Below are 11,909 nucleotides of genomic sequence, written 5' to 3' on the forward strand. Positions count from 1 at the left end.
GGACAGGACATGACAGGTGTAGAGAGCCAGGCAGAGCTACCGGTGTGTGGTGCCTAAACACCAGAAAGGACTCTAGGATGGAAGATAAAGTGCAGTCCAGGAAGTTGACATAGTAATATAGCCTGTGTCATTGTGAGTGGCCCGACATCAAGCAACTAAATCCTATAGGCATGTCTACAGAGATACAAATACGTCCCAACTTCATTGGAATTGGGGTTGTACAATTTCCTGACAGGCAGGACACAGCAGGTGAGGCTTAAGGAGAGCTACCTCATCCACACGCACAATCAAGCCACAAGAATGTATACTCTCTTCACTCTTCTTCTTCCTCTCCTCAAACAACTGCACCCCAATGTACCAAGCTATCAAACTCCTGAAGTTTGCAGATGACATCACAGTCCATCGACCATTGACCTCATCAACTACAACAATGAGTCTGCATATCGAGAGGAAGTGGAGTGGCTGGTGTCCTGGCATAGCCAGCACAACCTTGAGCTGAAAACACTCAGCACTCAAAATAAGAACTTTTGCCCTTCAGCATTCACACGATTATATGAAATAATGTACTGTCATGAGCACTATGAGGAGGAGGAGGAGGAGGAGGAGAATTTAAATGCAAGACTCAAAGTCAAACATCAGTTCTAAAAATACACTTTAATAAACGGTCAGGGGTCGGTACACTGGCAGGCAATAAACGAAGGCAACATTATCAAAAATGTGAGGCAAAAAGCAAGGTTGATAATCAAAACAATGTCAAGGCTAACTCTGAGTCAGAGACATGGAATATAGAGAATGCCGGAACATGACAACGAGGTACAACGAACTGGCGACAAGATAGAATGACACACGAGGTAATATGCACAAAGAAAATCAGGGTAAACAAGGCGCAGATGGGGAGATGCACTCTGGGGGTGTACACAAGACAGAAGGAGCGGAAGGGGAAGCGGACACCCAAGCCACACGGCAACTATTCAGTGTGGTTATTTGTGCTGCTATGAAATACGTTGTACTTTATAAATGCTTGCAAATAGCTGTTTGCTAAGCATATCATGTTAACAAAAATGAAATACTTTTACGGCTGTACCATTAAATTAGGTGTTTTGCTACATTGTCCATCACTGTCATTCTTCTGATTTATTCAGAACATGTTCATGTTTACACTTAACATAAGTGGAAGTTGATGCCTTCTGAAACCAAAGCCTCTGACAAAATCATGTTATTTTACAGGGGGGTGCCCAACAACAGCCAAGCCAATGGCTGACCGATCTTGTAACCCACCCTGCACCAAACCACGTTCCTTTTGTACAGAGGTGAGTATAAAGACAAACTAGAAAATGTAGAATTGGAGTCTCTCTTTTCTTTGTTTTGCTCACCTGTCCTGATCGACCGGTTGGTCATGCACATTGGAGGATGTGTATACCTTCTTTATCTGCCTGTGCAACAGGGAAGTTTGATATAAACCCTCTGTGTTCATTTATATTGGGATGGATATTTATTGGAAAATGCAATATGACAGATATATACACCCTCTGCGGTTATTTATACTGTGATGGATATTTACTGGGAAATGCAGTTGGACAAAACGAGGTTTGAGAGGGGACAGACAGAGACGAGATAACAGAGCAAAACAAAAATTAAAAAAAAAAACCACAAAAAGACAATAGCAGTATAAAATGACAAATAATAAAATGTTGGATGGAAAATGGATTTGTATCTCTCCTCTGTCTCCCTCGCTGTCTCTCTGGATATACATATACATACATACAGAATGTACACTATAATTCCGTAACCTGCCTTGACTCACATATGATTTTAAGTGATATCCCATTCTAAATCTATATGGTTTATGTTTTAATATGATATTGGTCTACCCTTTGCAGCTGTAACAGCTTCAACTCTTGTGGGAAGACTTTCAACAAGGAGTAAGTTAATTAAAAGGCCTGGGTCACTGTCAACTCGAAATCGACCCAAAGGTGTTCTATCAGGTTGAAGGCAGAACTCTGTGCAGGCCAGTCAAGTTATCCATACCAAATTGTCTCATCCATGTCTTTATGGATCTTGCTTTGTGCACTGGTGCACAGACATGTTGGAACAGGAAGAGGTAATCCCCAAACTGTTTGACTGTCCAAAATCTCTTGGTATGCTGAACCATTCAGAGTACCTTTCACTGGAGATCAGGGGCTAATATTTTGAAAGTTTCCAGCTTTGCGGGAACAGTTTGGAGATGGCCCCTTCCTGTTCCAACATGACTGTACATCAGTGCACAAATCAAGGTTGAAGAAGACATGGATGAGAGGGTTTGATGTGGATCATCCAACATCAGTGTGCAACCTCACAAATGCGCTTCTGAAAAAATTGTCATAAAATCCCATAAACAGACTCCATAAATTGTGTGGAAAACCTCCCCAGAAGAGTTGAAGATGTTATAACTGCAAAGGGTGTGCGTGTTTGCGTGTGTGTGTGTGTGTGTGTATCTATCGATATAAAAAATATCCATCCATCCATCGTCTGTACTGCTTTATCCTCACAAGGGTCGCAGGCGTGCTAGAGCCTATCCCAGCTATCTTCGGGCGAGAGGCGGGGTTCACCTTGAACTGGTTGCCAGCCAATCGCAGACTAACCAACTAACTAATCAAATCAAATCGAATCTAATATAATCTAATAAACATTGTGTTAATGTTTAAATTGGTTTATACTTAGAACACCCCAACTGAAGCCTCTGGTAACCATAAAACAGTCCAGTCAGGTAGCGGTCCATTGTTGAGTGATAACTGCACCTTCTCTTTGTGTCAGTCGGGAGTTTGTGGCTGTGAGGAGGGCTACACAGAAGTGATGACCTCTGATGGCTTACTCGACCAGTGCACTGTTATCCCAGTGCTGGAGATTCCCACTGCCGGTGACAACAAGGCAGATGTCAAGACCATCCGAGCCTTCAACCCCACCCAGCCGGCAGTCAGCCCACCTGGCAGAGTGGGACGCACCTGGTTTCTGCAGCCATTTGGTCAAGGTAAACACCCTCCTCACGCACACAAATCTCTCTTGAAATGTGGAGTTCAATGAATGTACAATTAATTAGCAATAGCAAAAATATATGGGCCAATACATAAGATGCTCTAGGTTCAACATTAAAAAAGTACAGTATATCAAAGTAAGTTTCGATCTGACACACATTTAATATGGCGGTTGCGCTTATTTCAGCAATGAGGCAACCCGCTCAAGGCGGGGTCTATGTATGTTTGATGTCTATGAGTTTACCTGACTCACTAAATAACTGTCCATGGCACCGCCCAGTAGCTACAATGCCCTTGGAATTGGCACAGTACCATGTCATGGTCACATCATCAACAAAAAAGGATGCTTTATAGACCTATTCCCCATGACGTCACACATACTGAAGCTTTCTCCGATGGAACCACTAGTAAACAAATCCTTACATAACATTTGACCAAGGCAGAGCAATTGAATAAACATGATAGATTGCTTGAATGGTGGTCTTAGCCTTCTTCCCTCGCGCCATTTTAATGTGTGACGTGTCAGTTGGAAAGATGATGTTACTTGAAGTAAATTGCTGCGAAAGAAGTCGGAACGTCAGCCATAATTTGAAGTTCAACCATTGAGTTGATAAGAAAATAGACATGGTGGAAATTCAGACATGGTAACATGATCTTTGAGGGACTGGCTAATTATTTGGCTTTTCCATTGCTCTTATAAATGGCACAGACATTCTCTTTTGACAGTAAAATGGATAGCACCCTGTAGATCAATATAGTTGGTTGTAATACGTGGCAGTCACAAACAACTGTAAATCTGATAACCCAATGTGGAGAGCTTTACTGCCCCCGTGTGTTCAAAGAAATGAAGTGTTCTAAAACAAAAAACTAATGTGCTGTGTATAAGAGCGAGCAAATTATTCACTCTCACGATGTTTCTTTACAGATGGGAAGCTCAAGACCTGGGTATATGGAGTAGCAGCAGGAGTATTTGTTCTGCTGGTTTTCATGATGTCAATGACTTACTTAGCATGGTAATGCACCACCACTTGTGAGATAATGTTCTGCATGTCCAGTTACATTTTCATTCACATTAACATCATCACCAGTGATTTAATGGAGATCAGAATAACTTGCACTAAAGAGAGAACAGTTCCATTGTGACTGAACATGGAGATATGATAGAGCTTTTGCAAAAGTGAAAAGTGTTTGCCTGCAAGCCACTTCCTGGTCCATGGACTTATGGAATGAGAGACATCAGAAACAGAATCATCTTTATTTGTCAACAATTTCAAAAACAACTCCGATAGTTGCAGCCGCTCTAGTATGACAATAGACAGCCATTTTGACAAAAAATACTTTGGAGACATAAAAACATAAAACCACTATGGAGAGTCACTGAGCAATGAGAGGTTACCAGTAATGTGGTAATGCTGACAAAATGAATTAATTAATGGAAAGAGGGAAGAAGCTGTTGGAATGTCTGCTTGTTTTAGTTTGCATTGATCGATAGCGCCTACCTGAGGGAAGGAGCTGGTAGAGGTGGTGACCATGATGTGGAGGGTCCAAGAGGATTGTGCATGCTCTTGTCTTACTTCTGGCAGCATGCAAGTCCTAAATACATGATTTTTATGGCAGTCCTGATTGTCCTTTGCAAGCGGAGTTTGTCCTGTTTTGTGGCAACACCAAACCAGACTATGATGGATGAACACAGGACTGATTCGATGACTGCTGTGTCGAACTGCCTCAACAGCTCCTGTGGCAGGCCATGCGTCCACAGAAGCCGCAGGAAGTGCATCCTCCTTAGTATGGAGTTGATGTTGGTCTCCCATTTCAGGTCCTGAGAGGACTGTAATTCCCAGGAACTTGAAAGTCTCGACGGTTGACACAGGGCAGATGGACAGGATTAGGGGCAGCTGTGGGGATGGATGCCTCCTGAAGTCCACGATCATCTCTACAGTCTTGAGCGTGTTCAGCTCCAGGTTGTGTCAGCCACACCAAAGCTCCATCCGCACCACTTCCTGTCGATATGCAGATTCGTCACCGTCTTTGATAGAGCCGATGACCGTGGTGTCATCTACAAACTTTTAACAGTTTGACAGCCGGGTGCGTGGTGGTGCAGTCGTAGAAAGAAAAGAACAGCAGCGAGAGACACATCCTTGGGGCGCCCCAGTGCTGATTTTGCATGTGGATGAGGTGGTGTCCCCCGGCCTCACCTGCTGTGTCACTGCTGCATGTGGATGAGGTGGTGTCCCCCGGCCTCACCTGCTGTGTCCTGCTCGTCACGAAGCTGTAAATCCACTGGCAGATGGCAGGCGAGACGCTGAGCTGGAGAAGCTTGGAGAAGAGGAGTTCGGGGATGATGGTGTTGAATGCAGAGCTCAAGTCCACGAACAGGATCCTCGCGTAGGTCCCCGTGCCGTCGAGGTGTTCTATGATGAAGTGCAGTCTCATGTCGCCTGTGTCATCCACAGACCTGTTTGCTCGGGAGGCAAACTGCAGAGGGTCCAGAAGGGACCTGTGACGCTCTTGAGGTGGTCCAGCACAAGGCGTTCAAAGGACTTCATGACCGCACATGTCAGTGCGACATGCCTGTTGTCATTCAGACCTGAGATTGTAGGGTTCTTGGGGACTGGGATGATGGTGGAGCATTTGAAACAGGACAGTACTTCACACAGTTCCAGAGATCTATTGAAGGTCACTGTGAAGACTCGAGCGAGCTGGTCCAGGCAGACTTTGAGGAAGGATGAGGACACAAGGTCTGGGCCCACCGCTTTGTTGATCTTTTGTAGTTTGAAGATGTGTCTCACACGCTGTTCATGAATGGTCAACGCAGAAGTCAGAGGTGCGATGGTGGTCGGTGGTACAACTGGGTGGATGTGGCGTGTGAGAGTGTCCTTTTCAGATCTGCAATTGAAGGTGTTCAAGTCATCGGCTGGTCTTCTTTTGTTCTCTGCTTGAGGAGATGGTTGCTTGAAGTTGGTTAGCGATTTTAATCCTCGCCAGACTGACTTAGATTTGTTGGCAGTAAACAGTTTTTCCAGCTTTTCTGCATAATGTCTCTTTACCATGTCAATTTCTTTTGTCAGCTGATTACTAGCGGGATTGTATGGGACTCTGCCCCCACTTCGATATGCGTCCACTTTAGCCTGGCAAAGTTGCTGAAGTTTGGCAGTGAACCACGGCTTGTTGTTTTTGAATGTGTGTAATGTCTTTGTTGTTACACACACATCTTCACAGAAACTGATATCGGATGTGGCACTGCCCTTATATTCATCCAGGCTGCCATTTGAAGTTTCAAAGACACTCCAGACTGTGCAGTCTAAACAGCCTTGTAGTTCTCCCTTTGCTTCATTGGTCCACTTGGTCACTGTTTTCACCATGGGCTTCAGACGAGCCCAGAGCTCCACGGGGGATAGCATGGTATGCGTCATTTAGCGTGGTGTAGCAATGGTGTAGAATGTTGTTTTCCCTGGTAGCACAGTCAATGTGCTGCTTGTATTTATGGAGTGTGTGGTTTTGGTTTAGATCTGTTAAAGTCCCCAAGAATAATGAGGGGTGACTCTGGGTGCTCTTTTTCAACTTCGTTTACTTGTTCAGCAAGGGTTAGCAGTGCAGCATTTGTGTTAGCCTGGGGAGGAATGTAAACACTGGCAAGGATGCAAGAAGCGAACTCGCGCTGCGAGTAGAATGGCTTCAAAAAACAAAAACAGTTCAAAAACAGCGACTCCAAGTCCGGGCTGCAGTGTGTGTTGAGCTCCGAGACATCGGTACACAGTTTTTTCGTTGGTATACAAGCATTTTCCGCCCCCTTGTGTTTTCCTCGATAGCTCTGTGACACGGTCTGCTCAATGCAGTTGGAAGCCCGGAAGCATTATGGCGCCATCGGGGACGCGTTCACATAGCCATGTCTTCATGAAACACAGGGCGGCGAAACGTCCGATGTCTTTACTGGTCTTTGTGAGAAGATGAAGCTCATCCATTTTGTTGGGTAGAGAGCGTAGATTTGTGAGGTGAATTGACGGGAGCGCCATTCGGAATCCTCTCTTCCGGAGCTTGACCTGCACTCCGGCTCACTTCCCCCTGTGGCGTCGCCTTCGCCCCCTCTATGTGCCATAGATCCCAGCCGCTCAGCCAGTAAGTAACTCCGAGAAAATAATTTGTGAAAGTTGGTGAAAGAAAGTCCGGAGTACATAATACTTTGCGTTTTAGGGTAGAGACAATAGGATTATCACTATAAAAAAAGAGAAAATAGATTCCTCTCACTGCACGTTCATTCAGATTTGGATTCAAACCTTTTTGGGATTCAGACTTAATGGGGTTCTTCCATGCCATTTTCCACCCCTCGACGAAGGTATTTTGGAAATTGGCTGCGTAGTTTCTGTAAAGTCCTGTGATCAAATCAACCAACAAATGGACATCAAAACAATACTTCTCACCTTCAGCGTAAAAACAAAAAATCTTACCAAGTATATTTGTCTTATGTCTAGTCAAAGCTAATCTGATTACGACTAAAATACGACTAATCACCTTAAAAGTAACATGTTTTTAAACAATTTTCATCGAAACAAAATTGCCATCCATTCCATCCATTTTCAACACCGCTTATCCTGGTTTTAGGGTCACGGGACGCTGGAGCCTATCCCAGCAGAGTTTTTACTAGAAATAAGACAAAGGTTCTTGGTAAGATTTTGAGTTTTTTTTCGTGTTCATGTGTTTGGCCTTGGTTTTCTAACAATGAAACTAAAACAATGAGTAGTACTCGAAGGGCCCTCAATCCAGTATCATCACTATCAAAATGGAGGATATTGATTTGAAGTGTGTTGACAGGGTAGAGTTAATTGGTTCCTGATGTCACATTTTATTTATCTTTCGTTCCCCAAAACGTATGGAAGGGCATTAAAACAATTAAAACAGACTAACCGGACTAAAATCTTGGAATAATTATTTATGGTTAGACAGCTGTGCACTGGCAACCTTTATAGAAACAATTTAGATGAACGTGCTAGCTCGACAGTTTGATCTCCATTATATCACCGTCCATATGTAACGCAGTTGTTTTGTTTTTCTGTTATTCTTTTATCCATGATCATTTCATCTTTCATTTGGTTTTGTTTTTTCTTTCTTTACCTTCACCCCTCACATTCTCTGTTTAGTCGGTATGGTTTTTGCCTTTGCCATGAGCCAAACTCCAAGTCCCCTGCAGATGGGGTGTACTGGATGGACCCAAACAGCTGCACAGTGCCTTACATCTGCCCTGCCTGCCAGAACCTAGAACAGCAAGAGCTCTGCCAACTCCAGAAGCAGCAGCAATATGCAGTTCAACAGCCACCTCAACCACGGCAGCAGTCACTACACTGCTCCCCACATCACTTTGAAACTCTCATCACTTAATCAGGGCCCTTCTCTGTTACTTACCGTCTGATTTTCATTTGTGCCCTCATTAGCTGTGATGCATCTTTAGTCATTTCACTTTCATCACTCCCGGGAGTCATTTTGACTGAAGGCTTTTACTCTTAAGTACAAACAAGATTTTTTTATTTGAAGTTATTACAGACTTAACATAATAAACAGCATTGCTGACTGAAATGGAAAGAGCAGGGCATTCAATTGGATTTAGTTCTAATAAGAAGGTGCCTTACTTTTGTATTATATAGGGGATTTGGAACAAATGAGTTAACATGTTTTCAGAGTAGATTCCCAGTCATCCAGGTCGTGGTAACACGAAATGGTTTAATCCGTTCTTGTTTGTTGAAGACTTTTCACCTTTAATCTGAAAGGCTTCTTCAGTTGTCAAATTTTAGGTGTGGAGTCTCCCTATTTGTGTTTGGGTGGCTTTAGAAATATTACCACAGAAAGAGTCTGAAATGTTTCAAGAAATTTACTGGACATTGGCCACCTCTTTTACACTCCTAGAGGCAAATCAGTAAGTTGATGATTTCCCAGGCAAGGAAAGCTGTTGGAAATCAGCAAAGACATGGTCAGAACCCAAGGAAGCAAAATGCTAATGCTAATCACTACGAGAACATATGTCAGCAAACTCTGTAAGCATTGCTCACAACCCATGAGAGTTAACCAACTGGATCCAATAATATTATACTATATCACTATATCTAAGAATTCTCAGTTGCAAGTGTGCCATCAAAATGTTTTTAGAGCTTGTTGGGGACCGACAATAAAATGTGCTGTTGTTTTTTGTTTTGTTGTTTTTTCCTCGTGCAGCAAGAAGCCAAAGAAACCACAGCGACGACAGATGAACAACAGACTGAAGCCACTGACGCTGGCCTATGATGGAGACGCTGACATGTAGGAGTCCTTCTGTTTACCGTGCTGATCTACAGACATTTGCCCCGGCATGGAAAGCTTTGGAAGAAAACCTCAGAATATCCAAAATCTTAATCCAAGCTCATGAGCAGCTTTCTCTTCCTTGGTGATCTTTTGTTTGTTTGTTTGTTTCACAAAAGCCTTTATGACTTTATTTCACTTTCTACATCTGGAAGTTTGCCTTTCTCTGCTGTATTTGAATTAAAGTTGCCCACATCCAGAGGTTTTTCCTGGTAAGCACAAATAATTTGAAATTGTACTTTTGTTGAGTTTGTCACAGCTGAGTGGAATCTGTAAGGGCCAAGAAGAGTAACTTAGCATGCTGGCATCCTGAATCTCACAGCAGCCATCTCTTCTGCCTCCCTCTCCTTTTTTTCAGGCATCATTTTGCACTATATTAGTGCAGCAAGTTCTACTCATGTCTAGCTTACCCATAGGAATGGCCTCTCTCCAGACAAGCTGGTAAACATTGTACTACATTTTTGGGCAAAGACCTCACTAACAATGAGTTTGACTACAAATGATGGGATTCTGTAAATAAGTCTTGTTTGTTCATTTGTTTCTCTCATAACTTACCTTCCCAACATGTACAGCTACTCGAGCTCTGTGTGTTAAGTGAATCTGAAATGATTTGACTTGTGGCTTTAACTTTGGATGACGGTTGCCCTTAAGTGTCTGATTCAAGCCACAGGGTATAGACAAGCCCTCACCAACTCTGCTATGACAGTGGGACCAAAATCTTGCTATGAAAGATATCTCCACTTTGGAGGAGTGAAAAAGATGAGGCCCTCTGTTCTGCTCATCTAATTTGGTCATATGAATGTTAATTGCATCGAAAACCAATACCAATCTAGGCATTATATGAGGGTCAGTCAAAAAGTAATGAGCCTAATTTAACCTACTATTAATGAATTCATATTTTATGATTTCTTTTTAGAAATGTTCACAGTTTGGAGTTGAAATGTTTGAAGGTTTATTTCCAAAAATGTGTTAGTTAAGCCTGTGGATCACTGATGGTGTAGTGGTACACTCGCCTGGCTTTGGTGCGGGCAGCGTGGGTTCAGTTCCCACTCAGTGACGGTGTCAATGTGAGTGCGAATGGTTGTCCGTGGCTCTATGTGCCCTGCGACTGACTGGCGACCAGTTGGGGGTGGAGTCCGCCTTTCGCCCGAAGTCAGCTGGGATAGGCTCCAGGATAAGCGGTGTTGAAAATGGATGGATGGATGGATGGATGAGTGTTTAAGCCTGTCCTCTTCCTGTCAGCCATTTTGGAAATGACGTTATTGTTGGATGCCCATCAGAAGCAGAAAGCTGTGAACATGAACCGTTCTGAAAAAAGAAAGTACAAATCATTAGCAGAGTACGTGAAATGGTGCTCATTACATTTTGACTACCCTTTGTATTTCCTGTTATGCCTCCATGCATCTTTCCATCAGATGCCGTAGGATGCATTGGATATTCTCGTTTAGTCCGACTGTCTACCTGTTGAAGTATTTTCCTTCATGAATCTTCGGAGGTTGTTTGGCAACCATTTTTATGTCCTTTGGCCCAGGCCCTTGACTTACAGATCTACAATGCCTTGTTTCCATATTGGCAGCTTGTATATGTTTTAAGGTAAACGGCCTTGAGTCTTGCTAGGCACTTATCAAATAGTTTTGGAGGTTCCACTCTTCACAGCTGCGGACGTTTATTCATTCATAAATAAAGTCATCGATGTAACCTCATTTGAAACTGTTTTGTCATTTGACGCTGTACCACAATGGGTGAGCTTCACGATGTAGTTCATAGGAAATCCCCATTGTCAACTGTCAAGCACTGACGTTCATTTACAAAAGGATATGAAATGTACAGTATGCATCTGTCAGTGCGCTTGAAAGTATACAGTGCATTCATTACCAAGGCCTAGACATCTAATAATTGCCTGACTGTCCAATATTATGTGAAGCTATTTGCCAGTAAGTTAATGGAATGTTTAATTTATATTTCGTTTCATATGAGCTGTAAATAAAGTGAAAAATACTTTTGAAATGTATTATTCATGTACCATATTTTTCTTTCACTTTTGTACTCAGAAGTTGAACAAAAAAAGGGATAAAAGCTGAGTGAATGTGTGTATGCTATTGATAACCATGTGACAAACTAAGTTGCAGATGAACTCTGTCCTTTTCCTACTGTTTGTATGTATTGACTAATTGCTGATAATAAAAAAGAGAAATTCAATTAAGTGTCTTGATTACACCGTTCGCATGACGGTAACAGGTAAGCACGGATCATTATACTCTTGAAACTATGTCCCAGGATGCACGTGATGCTTTACATTAACACGAGTATTTAAAAACAAAGAAAAACAAAAAGAAAAAGAAAACAATAAACAATAAAAACAATGTACTATGCAAGAAAGATTTTAAAATGGAAATACTCTAAAAAGCTGAGTCTTTAACCTGGATTGAAAAACATGTGCACTTGGGGCTGACGTCACTTCTGTTGGCAACTTATTCCTTTTGTGTGCGGCACAACAACCAAATGCTGCTTCACCATGTTTGCTCCACTATTTGACCTGAGTTTGTAAATCTCAGATCCCTACTGGGTTTACAT

At 42.7% G+C, this 11,909-nt stretch overlaps 1 protein-coding gene across 1 annotated transcript in view; it reads left to right on the forward strand.

The window, feature by feature from the left end:
* The window catches only part of thsd7aa (thrombospondin, type I, domain containing 7Aa), a 134,228-nt gene extending 122,694 nt beyond the window's left edge, over nt 1–11,534 (forward strand). Inside the window, exons 25-28 of the mRNA XM_061760496.1 lie at nt 1,228–1,310; nt 2,794–3,007; nt 3,937–4,024; nt 9,213–11,534. Of these exons, the coding sequence (XP_061616480.1) occupies nt 1,228–1,310; nt 2,794–3,007; nt 3,937–4,024; nt 9,213–9,300 (473 nt within the window). The 3' untranslated portion in view covers nt 9,301–11,534. The remainder of the gene's footprint in view (nt 1–1,227; nt 1,311–2,793; nt 3,008–3,936; nt 4,025–9,212) is intronic.
* Nucleotides 11,535–11,909: the final 375 nt, after the last annotated feature.

Source organism: Phyllopteryx taeniolatus, chromosome 21 (genome assembly GCF_024500385.1).
Source record: "Phyllopteryx taeniolatus isolate TA_2022b chromosome 21, UOR_Ptae_1.2, whole genome shotgun sequence".
Taxonomy (NCBI): Eukaryota; Metazoa; Chordata; class Actinopteri; order Syngnathiformes; family Syngnathidae; genus Phyllopteryx; species Phyllopteryx taeniolatus.